The 19,382-nt window shown below is 49.7% G+C and overlaps 1 protein-coding gene across 7 annotated transcripts in view; it reads left to right on the top strand.

The window, feature by feature from the left end:
* Positions 1–19,382, top strand: part of ACLY (ATP citrate lyase) — a 463,802-nt gene that overhangs the window by 298,295 nt on the left and 146,125 nt on the right. For all 7 annotated transcript variants that reach the window (XM_085616801.1, XM_085616574.1, XM_085616958.1 and 4 more), the window contains 3 exons: positions 13,004–13,108; positions 13,746–13,942; positions 16,524–16,605. In XM_085616801.1, coding sequence (XP_085472927.1) covers positions 13,004–13,108; positions 13,746–13,942; positions 16,524–16,605 — 384 coding nt within the window. The remainder of the gene's footprint in view (positions 1–13,003; positions 13,109–13,745; positions 13,943–16,523; positions 16,606–19,382) is intronic.

The following is a 19,382-nucleotide window of genomic DNA, read 5'->3' as shown; positions in this document are numbered from 1 at the left end:
ACACTGAGGCAAATATCCCTCACCCTCATCCTGGTGGCTCCAACGTGGGCCAGCCAACCATGGTTCTGAGCCCTTCTTTACATGTCCATTGCCTCTCACAAGAAGCTCCCCAACAGCTGAATCGTCTCTCTCAGAATCACAGCAAGGTCAGACACCCAGAACCCAAAGAGCTCACCCTGGTGGTTTGGCTCATGAGGTCCTAGAGTTTGGGTACCTTGGTTTACCTTAAGAGTGGATGGATTTACTCCAAGAAGCCCATAGGCTCACTAAGCGCACTTGCTATGCTGCCAAGTGGAAGCATTGTGTCTACCACTGTACTCTGGCACATTAATCTCCTCACCCCAGTGGAGAAAGATATAAATTGTTGCCTCCAACATTTACAAAGGTCTGGGTTACACTACACATCAGTTAGGCTGCACCTAGCTGCCATTGCTGCATATATGTAAAACAAACATTCTTCCCTCTTCAAAATCCCTGTAATTAAAGCATTCCTTGAAGGCCTCAAACGTGATTCCACCAAGGGTGCTTCCTTCCCCAGTATGGAATCTCAATATTGTCCTCTCCAGAATTATGGGGGCCACTGGAGTCATGTAATTTCCAGTTCCTTTCTTGGAAGGTTGTTTTCATCATAGCAATCGCATCTCTTAGGCACATCAATGAATTGAAGACCCTCACCCCGCAGGAACAATCTTTCCAGGTCCACAATGATAGTGGTTCTTGGCCCCAATTCGAAGTTCTTCCCCAAGGTGGTGTCCCCATTCCACTGTAACCAAGCCATTGAGCTCAGTCATTTTCCATTTTCATTTGACGTTAAACGTGCTCTCATGTATTAAATTTGTAGCTTTTTCTTAGCCTCATAAAGGCCACGCCATTTCTACACTTAGCCACTATTGCTGCATATATGCAAAATAGGGTACACAATTCCCTCGACAAAATTCCTTTAAAGCATTTACAGAGGGCTTTAAATGTGTAATTCCATCAAGGGTTCCTGCAACCCCCAGTCTGGAACCTTTTTTCCAGGTCCATTATGACAGAATGGTTCTTAGAACCAATCTAATATTTTTACCCAATGTGGTCTCCTCCTCCCATTTTAACCAGACCATCAAACTCCCAGTCTTTTTTTCCACTTCCAGACTCTGTAGCTAAAAGGGCACTACTTACACTTGATCTCAAGCGTATCCAAATGTTTTTTGCAAAATGCAACTGTTTGTGACTTTTTCACAGCCTCATAAACTTCAGACTATTTCTGAGGCAGGCATCGCCAGATGGATTGTCGAATGCATCCAAACCTATTATGCTCAAGCTAAAAGGACCCTGCCTTCCCACCACAGGCCACCGCAAACAGGGTACTGCTATGACTTTTACCTATAGCAGTTATCTATAGAGCTGCCACACGGTCCACTTCACTCCTGGCAAGAGATCAAGCCTGGGTGGGTCAAACTGTCCTCATGAGACTGTTCCAAACCTCTGCAGCATCCACTGTCTACATCACAAAATAATGGACGGAGTGTTGAAAAATGTTCAAACACTCACTTCCAGTCGCAGATAGGGGTTTAATCCATCGTTATTTTGCTCGCCACATCACCCAGCTTCGGCCCAGCCATTTGCAAATCAGTCTTGACCCTGCTTCCCATGGGAACAGTCCCGCCCGAACTGCCAGGCCAGGTCCTCCCTGGACCAGAAACAAGCATCCTTGGACCGGTTTCAGGGTATCACCCCTCGTCAGCTAGGCTGTCTTGAATCCAGTGCCGCATCCACCATTTAGGGGAGTACTGCTTTACCATCAATTCAGAGTATGTGTATCTCCAGCCACACATGCTACGAACTGATTATATTACTTACCCTGTAAGCATTTTTTCTTTGCATGTAGTGCTCCAAATTCACATGTCTCCCCCCCCCGCCCCCCCCCAACCCTGGAAGCCAGTGTTTGCTACAGATATTTTTCATTTTCATCTTTGTTTCAACATGCATGGACGCTATTCTTATCTTACAAACTACTCCATCCCTGCTCTCTCACATTGGGTGAAAAAAAATCAAACTGAATCTTTGCCCATGCACATCTACGACCAGAGGAGGAGTTGGAAAGACCTTGTGACTCTAAAGGCTTCTTTGTAACAAAACAACTTTCAGGCGTCCGAACCCAACACTAGATGCCAGGAGTATGCAGAGCATTTGAATCTACAGCACTATATGCAACAAGCAAATGCTTACAGGTTAAGTAACACAATTATTTCCCGTAGAGGGGCAATAAAGAGGTCCGTTGACACAGTAGGCTCCATTCACCCTCTTCATAATTTTACACTGTATAGAATTGTAAAACTGGCTCTATATATACTACATCAAAATGAGGTACAGTGTGTATGGAGTCCAAGTGTCCCCAGAGATAGGCAGAGGTTAAACTTAGATAGAACCTTACTCTCCAATAGTGGTAGCTTGGTCGAGCAGTAAGGCAGTATCAGAGGACAGTGTTAAGCATTTGATGTACACTCAGTCAGCAAATTAATTTTCTCACTCAAGAACTGAACTCTAGGCCAATTGTGTTTTGGTTCTACAAATAAACAGTATAATTTTATACAATCAAGCCTGGTACAGGTAAGCATTAAATACTTTTCAGTAATAGGTTACTGGATATAGAACATTTTTAAAAATGCAATAGAAATTGTACTTTGTTTGATTTACAGGGGAGCAGTAGTATGCAACACTTAGCAAATACAGTTCATTGAAATTAATAGGCTTTTTCAGTAAATTAGAGGTAAGTTACTTTTACGTTACTGCATTTTGGTTATTCGTGCGTTTTTTGGGGGGTTTTTTTTAAAGGAATATTTTCAGTTTTCAAAACTCCACACTTAGAAACTTCTTGGAGCAGTACATTGAAATAAATGGGCTTCGACAGTAAATTGCAGGTAAGTTACTTTTCACGTTACTTTTCTAACTCAGTCCTGGTTACCTAGATTCAGCACTGGGACATTTCCTGCAAACAGGTGAGTAAACACGTTTTGGTTATTTGTGCAATTTTTAAAGAATATTTTTAGGTTTCAAAACTCCACACATGGAATCTTTTTAGAGAAAGTGTCAATGTTATCCTATGGAAGGAAAACAGGTTAAAGGTTCACAGGTAAGTAGTCGACTGTGGGAGTTAAAGTTCTGGGGTTAGACTCTGGGGGGGGGGGAGGGGGGTGTCTCCCAGGGTCAGTGATGCACTGTTGCACCCTCAGCGGCACTAGGGCGGCCGGGTGTAGAGTGCTGTTTTGAGGTCTGGTTCCCTGTTTTCAGCGGAGATTCTCTGGGACAAAAACACTGCAGGCTCGGGGACGAGGATCTTCCAGGAGTGACTACCACTTTGAGGTGTAAGTTGCGATGTTAAGGGTTGGTTAGGCACCGCAGGGTTGGGCACACAAGGCCGTGGGGCGTCGGGTGCAGGGATGCCTTGGGACGTCGGATTTTCTTACCCGCTCCGTTCGCCGTAGGGGGGGTTCCTCTGGATTGAGGCTGCAGGTGTAGTCTGGAGGCAGGTCAGGGGTCGCCGGATCTCTAGTCAGGATCTCCGGGGGGACCTCCTCATTGTTTTTCCACCCAAGCTTGGGCCGGGTTTGGCGGGTGCAGATTGAGCTGGATTCGCGGTTCCTGGCTGGCACCAGAAGCTGCAGTTCAAACACGTCCGATGTTCATGGGAGAAACAGCTTGGAAAGTGAAGGCAGTCAGGTCCTCCGGAGTTTTTGAGGTTGTTTTTCGCTGGACATGCCAGGGTTTTGCAGGAGCAGTTTCGAGGCAAAACAGGCCTGTAGGGCTGGGTTCAAGTCAGTGGGCGTCGTCCTCTCGTTAGCTCTGCACAGCTTCTTGTCCTTCTCTATTTCTTGTGGTTGCTGGATCTGCCTTCTTGGTTCAGGGCTGCCCCCTTAATACTGTATTTAAGGAGCGTTATGGGCTACTGACCTTAGGGTAACTACACCCTTGGTGTGCTCACCCCACGTGGGAGAGTAAGCACAATCCCTAGTCCAGATTGGGGAGTCCTTGCCATCTGCAAGATGGCGAGCACTGGAGAGTGGGCTTCACCTCGCCTCCCCCACATGAGGGGTGGAGTTGGCAGAGGTGGGCACACCTTCTAGGCTGGCTAGTTTTTCCCACCTGTCTTCCCGCCGAAAGGGAGGGGAGACAGGAAGGGGGTCTGCTCCTGATAGCAGGAGAGGCTGGGGGTCGCAGTTAAAAGGCTGCCAGGCCTTTGAAGCTCCCCTGCCACAGATGGATCTTCCTGGCCTGGGGGAGGTGTGAACACCTCCACCCAGGAAAGGCTTTGTTTGAGCTCAGGGAGCGTAGGCCCCCACCCTAGGGGTCCAGAAACATGTCTCGTGGTGGCAGGCTGGTGTGTACCAGTCTGGGAACCCACCAGAGGCTGGTCGTTTTTCAGGGGGCATCTCTGAGATGCCCTCTGTTTGCATTTTTCATTAAATCCCACACTGGCATCTGTGTGGGTTTGATGTGCTGAGAAGTTTGATACCAAACTTCTCAGTTTTCAGTGTAGCCATTATGGTGCTGTGGAGTTCGTAATGACAAGCTCCCAGCACTGTATACTCTTAATGGTAGCACTGCACTTACGATGCCTAAGAATGGACTTAGACACTGTAGGGGTAGAGGGCTCCTCCACCTGTACCCTCACCACTGGCATAGGGCACCCAGCTAGAGGGGTGACTGATCTATGCCAGGACAGTGGGTTGTAGGCATGGCACACAGGGATGTGTGCCATGTCGATTCTTTACTTTGTTTTGCACCAAAACACGCAGCCTGCAAAGAGAGAGAGGGACATTTACCAGGGGCTGACCTGTGGCCAGAGATGCCAATTGGGTTAGTTTTGGGGAAAGAACACAGGCCCTGGGAATCTTATTGGCAGGGACCCAGGGCACACCAAGAAAAAGTGCATCAGTAGTCTGGCAAAAAGTGTGGGGGGGGGTTACTGCATCAGAAACCCACTTTCCTACAAGAATTATGCACAGCGGGAGTAGAAGCCAGATGGAAATGTCTCATAACATTCCCAGTACTGCATGGGCCAAAGTATTAGACATGCCCTAACTCTTCATTAAGGAAATGGACTAAATCTTAACAGGACCCCCCCCCCCCCCACTCTAGTTCCAGACAAAGTCTAAGAGGAATCCAGGGCTCACCCTTGGAAGCTCTGATGCGATCGAGCGTGTTTAATTGCAACCAAGGTGGGGAATTAATTTAGGTAGCTCCAATGAAAAAGGCAAGTGTCTGCATCCCATCTTAAACCTGGGCTTCATGAACAAGTTGATTTGAGAGCAGCCCTTAAAGATGCCTCTCTGGCAGAGGTCATCGTCTTACCTGCAAAGCACTGACTGAACGGTGTCCTTGGACGTCAAGGGCACCTAGGCTTTGCAGAGAATGTCTTGAACTGGTCTGTGTTCTGTGCCCATGGGTTTCACAAAGTGCCTGACTCCAGTGGGGGCTCATCTAAAGTAGAGGGTCCTCGCCTTCCCTACTTAGATGATTGGCTAGAAAAAACAATGTCATTGACAGCAACAGAGGACACTGTCTCGAAGTGTGCTCAGCTGTTCTAGAGCTGTTTGACAACTTTTGAAAGTCCTGACCGCCGCCCTTTTTAAAACCCTTGTTGCCTTGAGCTCTGCAGGATCCAGCCGAACTGGAAAATGACATGGGGCTCATGAAATGACTGCACTTCACCACGTCAGACTTTATCACAATCATTGTGATTCTGGCCAGCTCCAAAGGGCGCTCCACAAGAGACTGCTCACCTGCAATGGGCAAACCTATCCGAAGGTGGCATTAGACTGGCAAAGCCATCCTCTGCATCTGATGGTAGACATGCCATTCTGTCTTTCCATAAAGGTGGTCAATAACTTTTTCCTGGAGGATTGGGGAACCTGACTGGGGTCACTCCTGACCAGGGGCCTGTGGTCCACCTCCAGATGCCTGTTGTACATCAATGTCATTAAGCTCAGGGCAGTCAAGTACACCCTCAATCATCACATTTGTAGAGCGCGCTACTCACCCGTACGGGTCTCAAGGCGCTTGGGGGAGTCGCTACTGCTTGAACAGCCAGGTCTTGAGTTGTTTCCTGAAGGAGAGATGGTCCTGGGTCAGCCGTAGGTGGGTGGGGAGGGAGTTCCATGTATTGGCCGCCAGGTAGGAGAAGGATCTTCCTCCGGCAGTGGCTCTGCGGATACGTGGGACGGTGGCGAGGGCGAGATTGGCTGATCCGAGCTGGCGGGTGGGTGTGTAGAATGTGAGGCGGCTGTTGAGGTATTTTGGGCCCTGGTCGTGGAGAGCCTTGTGTGCATGGGTGAGGAGTCTGAACGTGATCCTCTTGCTGACGGGTAGCCAGTGCAGGTCTCTCAGGTGGGCAGCGATGTGGCTATAACGCGGGATGTCTAGGATGAGTCGTGCAGAGGCGTTCTGTATGCGCTGGAGTCTTTTCAGGAGTCTGGCTGTGGTTCCAGCGTAAAGGGTGTTCCCGTAGTCCAGTCGGCTGGTGATGAGGGCTTGGGTGACCGTCTTCCTGGTTTTGGTGGGATCCACCTGAAGATCTTAAGGACCATGCGTAGGGTATTGAAGCAGGATGACGAGACGGCGTTGACTTGCTTGGTCATCGTGAGGGAGGAGTCCAGGATGAAGCCCAGGTTGCGTGCGTGGTCAGTAGGCTTGGGGGCGGTGTCCAGTGCATGGGGCCACCAGGAGTCGTCTCAGGCGCAGGGGGATGGTCCTAGGATGAGGACTTCCGTCTTGTCTGAGTTCAGTTTCAGACGGCTGAGCTTCATCCATTCCGCTACGTCTTTCATTCCTTCCAGGAGGCTGGCTCTGGCGGTGGCGGGCTCGTTGGTGAGGAAGAGGATAAGCTGAGTGTCGTCGGCGTAGGAGATGATGTTGAGGTTGTGTTGGTGTGCGATGGCTGCGAGGGGGCTCATGTAGACGTTGAAGAGGGTGGGGCTGAGCGAGGATCCTTGAGGAACGCCGCAGATGATTTCGGTGGCCGAGGATCGGAAGGGGGGGAGGCGGACTCTCTGGGTTCTTCCGGCGAGGAACGAGATGATTCAGTCCAGGGCCTTCCCTTGGACTCCGGTGTTGCTGAGGCGCTGTGTCAGTGTGCGGTGGCATACGGTGTCGAAGGCTGCAGAGAGGTCCAGGAGGATGAGGGCAGCTGTCTCCCCGTTGTCGAGCAGGGACCTGATGTCGTCGGTGGCTGCGATGAGGGCGGTCTCGGTACTGTGGTTTGCTCGGAAACCGGATTGCGAGGGGTAGAGGGAGCAGTTTGTCTCGAGGAAGGCGGTGAGTTGTTTGTTGACGGTCTTCTCGATGACTTTGGCAGGAAAAGGGAGGAGGGAGATAGGGCGGAAGTTCTTGAGGTCCGTGGGGTCCGCAGTGGGCTTCTTAAGGAGGGCGCTGAGCTCGGCATGTTTCCAGCTCTCCGGGAAGGTGGCGGATGCGAAGGAGCTGTTAATGATGTCCCGGAGTTGGGGTGCGATGATGGAGTCAGCTTTGTTGAAGATGTGGTGTGGACATGGGTCGGTTGGGGATCCTGAGTGGATGGTGTTCATCACGCGGGTGGTGTCTTCGGTGCTGACCGAGGTCCAGGTGCAGAGGGTGGTGGTGGGGGGCGCTGGTTCGGTGGTTGGGTGCGTGGTCTGTGCGCTGAAGCTGTTGTGTATATCGGCAATCTTGCGGTGGAAGAACGAGGCGAGTGAGTCGCAGAGGTCTTGCGAGGGTGGGATGTCGTTGTTGCAGGGGCTTGGATTGGAGAGCTCTTTGACGATGCTGAATAGTTCCTTGCTGTTGTGGGCGTTGTTGTCTAGTCGTTCTCTGAATGCTGTCATTTTGGTGGCTCGGATCAGCCGGTGGTGTTCGCGGACGGCGTTTTTGAGGGCTGTCATGTTTTCTGTTGATTGGTCGTGGCGCCAGGTTTTTTCGAGGGTACGGCAAGTTTTCTTGGAGTTTTTGAGGTCGCTGGTGAACCATGAGACTTTCTTGCTGCCGGGTCTGCTGGGAGAATTCTTCAGCGGAGCAAGGTCATTGGCGCAGATGGTGAGCCACTGTGTTAGGTTGCGGGCTGCTTCGTTGGGGTCCGTCGTATTGGTAGGAGGGTTCTGGCTGAGGGAGTTGGTGAGCTGCTCGGCGGTGATCTTGCTCCAGCTTTTACAGGAAGCCTGTTGCAGGTGGTGGTGGGTTGTCGTTTTCCTGAAGCTGAAGTGGATGCAGCTGTGGTCTGTCCAGTGTAGTCCGGTGGAGTGGCTGAAGGAGACGTGCTTGCTGGAGGATAAGACGGGGTCGAGTGTGTGGCCAGCGTAGTGGGTGGGGGTGTTCACCAGTTGTTTGAGTCCGAGGTTGGCGAGGTTGTCCAGCAGGGTGGTGGTGTTGTTGTCATTGTTGTTCTCCAGGTGGAAGTTGAGGTCCCCAAGGAGGATGTAGTCTGAGGAGGTGAGGGCGTGCGGGCTGACGAAGTCTGCGATGGCTTCGCTGAATTGTGTGCGTGGTCCCGGGGGTCTGTAGATAAGGGTGCTTCTGAGGGTGGTCTTGGAGTCTGTGTGTATCTGGAAGTGGAGGTGCTCGGCGGAGGTGAGGGTGTCCTCGGAGTTGGTTGTGATGCGGATGGTGTTTCTGTGGACGATGGCGATGCCTCCTCCGGTTTGGTTGATGCGGTCCCTCCGGGTGATCTTGTAGCCCTCCGGGATGGCTATGGCGATGTCGGGGGCTGAGGATGCGTTCATCCAGGTTTCCGTGAGGAAGGCGACGTCCAGCGATGTTGTGTCGAGGAGGTTCCAGAGTTCGACGGCGTGCCTGTGGACGGAGCGGGTGTTGAGCAGGATGCACTTGAGATGGTTGTTGCCGGTGCCTGGCCTGGCGGGTGCGGTGCTGGTTCGGAGGCAGGTGAATTTGCAGGCTCGGCAGGTGAAGGGTCCGTGGGTGCGTTTCGGGCTGGCTCGGTGGCAGGTGGGGTTCCAGCCGGTGTTGAGTGCATGGAGGGTGGTGGTGTCGTAGACCAGGCGGGTGGTCTGGGTGTCGCAGGGGACCAGGGGTCCTGGCGCTGGGCGCGGTCCAGGCGCGGACGGGCGCAGACTGGCTTACCTTTGGCACGCCAGCTGCGCGGCCGCACAGCGGCCGCCATATGAGGGCAGGAGGGTAGGAGGGGCAGCAGAGAGGCGGGAGGTGAGGGCAGCCAGTGGGATCCGGGGGCGGGGCCGCACAGGAGGCAGCATCAGAGCAACGAGCCCGGAGAGCTCGCAAAAGTGAAATAAACAATCAGCAGGCACACGGGGAACAGAAAATAAGGGGGAGAGGGCAGGCACACGGGGGTGCAGAAGGCAAGGGGCACAGGCAGTCAAGGGGGCTAGGCGGTGAGACCGAGGAGAATCTGCGGCGATCAGATGAAGGAGGAAGCAGCAGGAGCACTCAGGGCAGGCGGAGCAGCAGCGGTGGGGGAGCGACCTACCCAAGGGGAGGACCTACCTCAAGTTGTTTCAGGTGCAGGTTGTGTAGAGAGTGGCCTTGATGATGACATACAGCACAATAACCATATTCAACAAACTTAAGTGAGGCAGGACAGTTAGCTGATCTTGCCAATGAAAGCAGAAGACATCAGGACATGGGCTGACAAAGTGAACATCATCCTGGTGGGAAAACGCTTTCTGGGCTTCCAGAACGACAGTTCAGATGATTTCAGCATAGTCTGGTTTACAGCACTGCTCCATACAGGTGTATCTGGTGGCAATATGCACTACAGTAAGCAGTCGCAATCCATCACTGTGTTCTTTCTAACTGTGATAAACGACTTTCTCAAGTGCCTATTGCTCCAATTTCCAGTGGTCAAGAGTCCAGTTAGCTCAGTGAGGTCTGCTCAGTGTGGTGCTTAATTACCTCCTTTATGAACTAGGGCTAGGAAGTGAACTCTGGTTCCCACCTGATGCAGAGCCTTCCTGCCCTCTCTAAGAGGATGGCAAAGGGGATTCAGGCATTTTAATCCAAGGAGTCCTATATCAATTTTCATCCCAACAAGTTCACTTTCCGGAAACTCAAAGGTTTATGTTGAAGGTGGTGTCAGACAATCTGTCTTCATGGGTAGCTTTTACAGATTTGTACATATCCCTCCCATCCTCCATAGAGTTGTATTGTTTATTGTGATTGCATGTTTGAGGATATGTGCTGCAGAAGCTGAGAAAAGGAGGTGCTAGAAGGTTGTGGCACTGCAGGACAAGGAGGGAGCACAACTGATTCTAAACAGAAAACACCAAAAAGTTATAATAATGCATATTTATTTTCCTAGAGGATTCCAAAGTTGATGTGGCTAGGGATTGTTGTATGGAAATAGCATGTGAATCTGTCAGGGGCACCAATGCAGCAGAACTACCTTACATGTAATTAATATTTCTTCAAGGCCTAATCAATTCCTTTCCCAAAGAAATCCAGTATTCCAGAATGTCACCTGCTACAGCCTCCCAACTATAACCCATCCACCCCGTCTTCACCCAGTGCAGAGTATGGAAACCCCTCTCCTCTTATGGCTCCTAGCACCTCAGTGGATTCTTTTTATGTCGAGCCTAGCGACAGTGCGCTTGCACTGCTCGCTCTGCGAGGCATGCTGTAATAGAATATGCTGTGGAAGCCCCACCCACTCTTCGCCCATATTTTTAATTGGCTTGTGTCATTGTCCTTCGTAAAGGATGGCTTCCGATTCATTATGAGGCTTGTTGGTCCCTCCTTGGTACCGCCTTGTCTCCATTTGTTATCGCCCATAAGGACTGGACCTTTTACTTGGCTTGTTACACGGTCTCTTATCTAGTGGGCGAGCACACATTTTTTTATTGCACCCTCCTAAACCTGCAACCTCTTGTTTTGATTAAGCAGATCGGCCCCTCTTTGTTTTATTTTATTTATTTATTTTAAAGCGCTGCAGTTTTAAGACGCGCTTTGTTCTTTTGCCGTGTTCGAGAATGGCTCTGCGCATCTGCTTGGCTCGCCGAAATCAATTAAAACCCACTTAACAATGGCGCCCGATTCCAGCCTCACATCCCCCTCCTGCTTCCGGGTGCTGTGCTTTAAGTTCCAGCACAGCGCCCGCTTTCATAGTAACAGCACGGGCACTGCACTAAATATTTTAGCACTGCGCCCGTTTGTATGATTTCTTTATATAGCATGGCGCCCACTTCACGGGCCGCCATGCACATAAATATGTATGGGCGCCATGCTGCCTGGCAAAAAAGCTTCTTTAACCTGAACCTGCGGCTGTTTAAACGAGTTAAAGTGGGTGATTATTTTATAAAGGTGTTTTACATTCTTTTTTTTTTGTGTGGAGAACGGAATGGAAATAATGCATTGTTTCCCATGGAAACGCACACGCGGGCACCTCCGAAATCTCTGCACTTACCACACTGTTTGGTGTATTACGTTATGGGCAAGGAATGCACTGCTGCAGTGGAAGAGCACAACCGGTTTCCTCAGTTGATCTTGGCAGAGTGCTACTCGGCCCTTTGTAATTACAGCAGAGATTGAAAAGGCAGAGCAGGTCTCAGCTGTAATTCTAAACTAACAATTGCCTCTGCATACTTTGGTTGTAAACATAAGAACTTTCTCTAATTTCTCTAAGCCCGATTCACAAAGACTTTACACATTGACGTTGTATTCTGATACTCAGTGTCGTCTACCTGTGAAAACAACACCTCCCGGGCAGCGCCAACCATCTTTTAAAATTGAATATGCAATTTACCGGAGTTTTAAATCCACCACTTGGCCTGATTTCCTGTAGTTGTAGGACTGAAAAAGGGTGTTGGACTGTGGGCATTACCTGGAGTGCAGCAGGGCGTTTCCATTGCGAATTTTAGGATCACTAACGAGGTTGAAAGTTCTGAATTATATAGATCAAAATTTGTATGAACATACTTAAGAAAAAAAGCTTTGGGTTCATTTTGGGTGCAAACAAGTTCCAAAGAAACAATTTTTCTCTCACTGTGCAGTGAAACTTTTTTATGTATGTAAGTGGAAAATACTGTTCAAATGCACATTCCTCTTAACCACTAAATATGATATCCTCATGAGAATTTTACAAAGTAACAAGAGCGACCCATAAAACCACAAGTTTAGGCTAAATTTATTAAAGAAAAACAACTGCACTCATAGGTATCATTTAGTGATATAAAAAGTTTGAGAAGGCTAAATAGGCAAACGCTTCTGATGCAAATCAATAAATTCACACACATAACCATCAGGGCACTTCAAGAAAATGTGCGTTTATAATGTACAGCAACATACAGGTTTATACAAATGCACCAGGCCAGTCTCTCCCCACCTATGGACATGCAGGGCACGGTCTTTAGAGGTTTGACATCTTTTCTGGACATCAGCAGAGTCTGTTCAGAAGGGACCAGCCATGTGCACACACTAGCTATGCCATGTGGTGCCTCTGGTACGATCCTGGTCTGATCTCTTTGGATCCTCCTCACTTGTAACAGAACACATACAGACCGGATTGCCAACAATGCGCAAGTCTGTTTTATGGAGTCACTTGGCGCTTAATAGAATATCTTGACGCTATACTATGGGTACTTATTGTTAGTGGGTGACCTACACTGCCTGAGCACGTGCCTTCACTTTTTCCAAAGCTTGCTTTGCAGCTCAACATAGTTGGTCCAGTACCACGTTACAGTAGATGTTATGTTTGCCCCTTCCTGACATTGATAGTCTTATGGTGCTATAAGTACCACCTGCCTCGAAATTCATCTATAATTCAGACCATTTGCAGATGGATACTGTTTATAAAAGGTATAGAGTGTGCAGCAATTGTATAGCTCTTCAGTTCTAGGTGGCACAGCACCCAGGACAACGTACTGCATGGCAAAACACTTACAAGGTCTCAAAGGCGAGACCTGTTGGCTATGCCAATGCTTGTTATACATTTTGATTCCAAGATAGAGAACCTTGAATTTGAGCTTGCTGTAAGAGGTTACACATAACTGACAACTTTTTAAAAAATTTTTTTGACGTGCAGATCCACACCATCGCCATCATCGCTGAAGGCATCCCAGAGGCTCTTACTAGACGACTGATTAAGACTGCAGATGAGCGTGGTGTGACAATCATTGGACCTGCAACGGTAGGAAGTGTGTTTTTGTCATACATTGTGTCAATACAGTAGCACACAACCACTATACTGTGAAGACTACCCTTATTTCCACTGCCTGGAACCGGCATTGCTAATTGGGAAAAGGACCACCGCTTGACCAGGAACTATTCTTTCTGTTTTCCTGGGAATACCTTCACAGATTAAAATTAGAAAATGCCTCCTAGCATCAGGACCAGGCTCCCTCGTCCACCCAAATCTTCCATGTGCACGAACTCCCCCATGCAAAGGCTCCCCACTTTGATTGAAAGTGGGTGCCCCACCTTCCAAATGGAGATTTAGCCCTCCTTCCCTGCAGTGAAATAGAGCCTGACCTTCCCCAAGATAGGGTCCTTCCTTGCCAAAATGAGATGTGGCCCTCTTGTTCTGAATGGAAATGCGCCCACATGTTGACCTGTCATTCAACGCAGATGAAATGTTTCACCCCTGTTTAATTCTTCTTCCATGGTATCCTCTGGTTATTCTCTGCTCTTTACTCTTAATAAAAATCAGGCCACGCCTACAAACAATGAAGTAATTTAACTGAAAAAGGGCTTCTGGAGGTCTACACTGTTTGGCTCCCACCTTCTCACTGATATTGTTTCGTCTTTTAATACGTGTTTTTCTGTAGGTCGGCGGCATCAAACCCGGCAACTTCAAAATAGGCAACACGGGTGGCATGCTGGACAATATTCTGGCATCCAAGCTCTATCGCCCTGGCAGTGTGGCGTACGTCTCTCGCTCCGGTGGAATGTCTAATGAGCTCAATAATATCCTCTCTAGGACCACGGATGGTGTCTTTGAGGGGGTTGCCATTGGTGGAGACAGGTGGGTGCTTAGTTACTTTGTGTGGGGAAACCCAATCAATCAGTGTTCAGAGGTGGATGCACCGACATAACGCAACTAGACATGACACGTACGTACATATATACATACAGACACACACTGCCAAGACTCTGGGATCTGACTTGTTGGTATTAGGTATATTGGATGAAGGGTAAAGCTGCTGCCACATGTGAGAAGAAATAGTTTCTGCGATCTTTACAGTGTTGTGGACTTTCTTCTTCCTATATTGATTTACAAAATAAACAGGCATTTGCAATGCAATAGGTCTCGCATTTACTCGAGTTTGAGCTATTGACATTGCAAATGACATTGCCTTTTATTTTTGTTTTCGTTTTTAAAACATAAATAAAAGGCATTGTCATTTACAATACCAATAGCTTAAACTCGTGTACATGTGAGACCTATTGCATTGCAAATGATTTTTTTTATTTTTATTTAATTTGTTTTAAGTTGCCAGGTCTGGAAACAGTTATTAGGGCGGGTATACAATGCCATGGGTTGTAGAGAGGGAATATTCCATTATCAAGGTCTCCCTGTATGGAATGAGAAGCTGAGCAAATTGCCGCTGTTAGATTCTGGGTCCAGTTCAAGCTGGCTTGGCAGAGCTCGTTGTAGTTTTCTAGGCCACGCTGGGAGATTGCTGTTAGTTAAGGGAGTTTGTGACCTTCTGTAATAAGACACTCTCCATCTGTTAATACACTTGCGTCTCGCCCTAACCTTCTCTTTACTGCTGCGAAAACGATAAAAATGCTGAACAGATGTTAAGTGGCGAACGGGGGGCAGGGAAGAAGGGGTCGAATTTAGTTTAAATACATCGTAGACCCACGATGAGAGTGCTATGACAGGCCATCAGTCCAGGAGACCGTGGCAGACAGCGGGGTGTTCCTGCGCAAGACCAAGGCGTATGGGTAGCGACTCTGGTCAGAGGTGGGGTGCCAGTGAGACCAGGAGTGTTAATTGACAAAGGATGCTGGTGAGAGTAGGGGTGCTTGTGGAGGAATAGTGCTACTGTGGGGAGTGCTGCTGGCGGAGGAGGGGGTGATGAGCAGAGGGGGTGATGAGCAGAGGGGGTGCTGCGGAAAGCAATACTTGGGGAAGGGGAGTACTGGTAAGAGGGAGGGTTCTGTGGGAAAGGGGTTAGTGGTAAGTAGAAGGGGCTGTAGAAGATGGGGGTGCTGGTGATAGGAGTGGGTATCTGGAGGTAGAGGCGTGTTGCTAGGAGGAGGGGTGCTTGGTAAAAATTGCTGAACTCCTCGGAAGTGACAGTAGGTGTGGGGGGAGGGGTCCTGGAAAAGAGTGTTGGTGAGAACAGGATTGCTGGATAGAGGAGAGTGCCTTGGGGAGGGGTGCTGGAGTTGGTGGTAGTGAGAGGAAAGGTTCTCGTAAAAGGGAGCGGGCTATGTGCGTGTCCTGGTGTCAGCTCCTTGCCTGAGGTTTCTGACCCCCCGCCCTGTGTGATATGTCAGGCTGATCCTATCTGGGAGAGCGGGACAGGCAGTCTGTACATCCCAGCGCCAGCTCATCACAGTCCAGCTCTGGTGCAGGCTGAAAGCTGCAAGGCCCCAGTGGAGGAGGGAGTAAAGAACCCGGGACAAGGCGAGGTGCAGACTTGAGATGCAGGTCACACAAGATGGGAGTAAGCGAACTGAAGCCCCTGGCACTGCAGCTGCACAGGCACGATCCTAATCTCTTCCAAGTAAGTGCCGGTGACCCTGTGCACACTGGATACTCCCGCACATCCGAGATGTTGCACCTACTGCACTGTGCATAGTGGGTGTACACTCACTTCCTATGTGTTGCATACACAGCGCTGCGCACACTTGACTTGATTTTTCTGAGATGTAGTACACACTGCACTGTGCACGCTGGATACTCCTTCACTTCGTAGATGTTGCCCACGTTGTGGTTCCGCACGTCAGGGATGTTGCGTGCACTCGCAAACCGAACTGCACTGCACACAGTTTACAACGCACACTGGTTGTAATCCCTGTCCACACTTCAAACCGGCCCGTGTTTATAATCAGTTATGCAGCAAGGCTGCCATCTGCCGTGGTGCAAGCAAGGAAAACAAGCCCGTGAGTGGTGCGCATGTGAGCTGCAAGGAATGTATGGAATGCCGCTGGCACACTGCGGGCTGCTGCTCGCTCCCGAGACCCCTAGACCAGGGGAGTGATAGTTTAGAGGAAAGGCGTGACATGCACCCGCCTTTGGCCATTTGCGTGCTTTCATTATTGAAAACCACACAAAGGCCAATGGAATGTGTGGGAGGAGTCCTACCCACACGGAGAAGTCTCTTGGAAGTCTGAAGTGATTCTAAGAGGCCCTCTCCTAGAGCACCGCATGTGCGCTGCGCTAGGCGAGACCTAAAACTCAGTCTGCCCTGGCTACAGCGATGAGTAACAAAGTTTGCAGAAAGGTAAGGAATATGTATTGTGCTCATTTCTGTGATAAACATAGAGATTGAAGTGTGCAATGATCTGTACACAGATTTTAATTAATTGTTTTTATTTTTCAGTTTATTTTGCCTGTCTTTAGTATAATACTTCTGATTTCCCTGTTGTAGGTATCCTGGGTCAACGTTCATGGACCACGTTCTGCGCTATCAGGACACTCCAGGGGTTAAAATGATTGTTGTGCTTGGAGAGGTGAGTACCCAACAGCTTCGAATAGAGACCAACATAACTGTGCAAAGTTGTATGTAGATTAAGGCAACCCAACATACATATTGGAATCTAAAATGATCCCAGAGTCCATTCAGTGAAGTCATGAATTCCCAAAATACTTTTGTGCTCGGGGAGTTGGAGGGAACTGGGTGGGAATAGAGGTTTCGCCCTCTTTCCATGTACTCCTTTGTCCTTGCATACAATGCTATTCTTTTGTTACAATGCTGCTTACTTAGACACATGTTTCAAATATGGCCTTTTATTTTAAACCTAAATCTTGTAAACCTATTTATTTGGTAAGTTAATAAAACAATGTGTTTTCATTGCAAAATTGTGACTTTTGTTAAAGTATAAAGTATACCTATGTTTGAGGCATATGAGCTGTAGATCATATGCTTTAGCATAGATGGCCATCTGGTGTTGGGTCTGGATGTTTGCACTTCGTTTTTGTTTGAAGAAGTCTTTTAGTCATGAGGTAGGGGACTCCTCCCTTTGGGATAGTGCACATGGGCATCGGCTCCATCTCCAGATTGTTTTTTTTTCTGCCATCGGGTTCAGATTTGTATTGCTCCACTCCGGTATCGTTTTGCACCCCTTCGATGCGCAATCCTCTACCCTCGACGGTATAGTCTATCGATCGCGGTTTCCATTCAGCGCGCATTGTCTACATCTGATATACTACTAGCTGCAGATTCCTTAACGTAGAATTATCCCGAGGCGTGAGACTGGACCCAGAAAACTTTCTTGCCCCAGCATCTCTGCGCGCCGGGGGGCGGTACCATATGACTCCACCCTGACGTCTGCCACGGGCGTGATGTCAGCGAGGTCACATAAGCCCCACCCTGGCGCACTGACGTCAGTTTCCTTGTTTTCCGCGTGCCACGCAGATGCGGATCGTGTCCCTGGCCTATTTTCAGGCCCTCTTTTCACGCTTTGCGTTTCTTTTTGAGAACAGTGTTCGAATGCCTTTGTGATTCAAGACGTGCTCGTCTTGCGAGCGCCAGATGTCAGCGACGGACCCTCACCCCATTTGTATGTGGTGTTTGGGTGAGCACCATGACTCCACGGACTGCGAGGCTTGTCAGCAGATGAAGCCGAAGTCCAGGCGGGAGCATGATCCTGTCTGCCTTTCCTTCCACCCTTCTACCAGGGGCCCTCTTCTGCAGACTGCCTTTCCTTCCTTGCCTTCGGTGTTGTCTCCTCCGTCACGGGAGGCCCGGTGTTTAGATTCATGGGGGCGTAACATCTTCGCTTTCTCCAGTGCTGCCTTGTGGGCGCTCAACACGCTTTGTGTGTTGGCCAGAGCCACTTCCAGCTTGTGGGATTCCACGGAGTCTCTTCTGTCTTGTGCTTCTCAGGAGGGTGCCTGCACTGATCTGCGGCACCATGTGTTGGATGGCCGGGAGCTGGCCACGTTTATTCTTCGCTCGGCTCTGGATGTCTCTGAGGCTCTTGGTCGCACTATGGCTTCTTCGGTGGCCCTCCGTCGCCATGCTTGGTTGAGGGATAGTGTTTTCCCTGAGAATGTTAGGGAGTGTCTGGTTGACCTCCCTTTCGATGGCGTTTTTTTGTTTCACGCCCCTGCGGATTCTGCCATTCAGCGGTTCCTCGCAGAGCTTCGTCCTCCTACCCCTAAGTAAACATGGATGTCGGTCCTCTGCTGTGTTCTGGGAGGTGTTCTCCCATTGTTTTTCTGGGGTCTAGTGTGCGGTAGCCCCGGTTGTGTGTTCTGTGTGGTTGGTGTGCCTTCAGGGACCTTCGGTTGGCCCTTCGGCGCTTTTGGCTGCTGGTCCAGCCCCCTTTTTTGACTTGTGGTTTTGGCTGTTGGTAAGCCTGTGTAGGTCCTGAGATTGGGCCTTCTGTGTCTTCTTTTATTGGGTGATTGGCAAGCCGTCTGCGGTTCTACCCGCAGGTCTTTCCGTTTGTCCTCTGCTGCGGAATATTTTCCTAAGAGGTGTTCCCATGTTTTCTTGGGACATAGCATACCCTATGTGAGGTACTTGTAGCTATTACATAGCTGTCATGTGCTGGGGAGGTGTGGTCACCCTTTTCGGGTTCCTTGCTCTCCATGGTGTTGCGGTATATCGCAGGTGCGATCTCTTTGACACTTGTCTTGGCGCTGCTTGCGTTGCGCCCAGGTCTGTCCTTCTCCAAGGCGGGCCCATTGCTCCGCCCATGGCTTATTGGTGTCTATTACACGCACCGCTGCCATGTGGTTTCAATTATCGTGCCCAGACACGGGTGCGATAATTGAAACCACATGACCATTCTGTGCTGCTGCTCACCCCAGCACGCGCACCACTCGTGGGCTCACCACCTCCTGCTCCCCGTCTCACAATTAACTTTCGGGGCCACGCTTGTTTTTAGCGCGATGTACAGTTGCGTTTACTAGTGTCTGCTGGGCTGGTTTAGCAATTCTTCCTGTAGTTACCTCCGCTGCCCTTCCCTCCCCACCCCATCTTTCACTGTACTCTGGCCCTCTCCTCCACTTACCACTCCTGTGTGATTAGAGAAGACAGCTGAGGCGAGAAATCAGCTGCTTCTTTACCACACTGCGAAGAAAACCATTGCAGTCAATTTCATCCGCGCTTGCAACAGACTGGCTTCTGGATAGTATTACTGTGGGGAGGTGACGCAACGCTCTAACCTCTTCCTTCTAGGCACCCAATCTTCGATGCCCGGACCATGCCCCCGAACCTCCCCGCGCTCTCACCGACACGAGTGTCCCCATCAGCCGAGTGACGTTGACAAATTACGCT

This window comes from Triturus cristatus, chromosome 1_1, assembly GCF_964204655.1.
Source record: "Triturus cristatus chromosome 1_1, aTriCri1.1, whole genome shotgun sequence".
NCBI classification, from domain to species: Eukaryota; Metazoa; Chordata; class Amphibia; order Caudata; family Salamandridae; genus Triturus; species Triturus cristatus.
The sequence above is the reverse complement of the archived record's forward strand: the minus strand, read 5'-3'. Positions and strand labels throughout refer to the sequence as shown.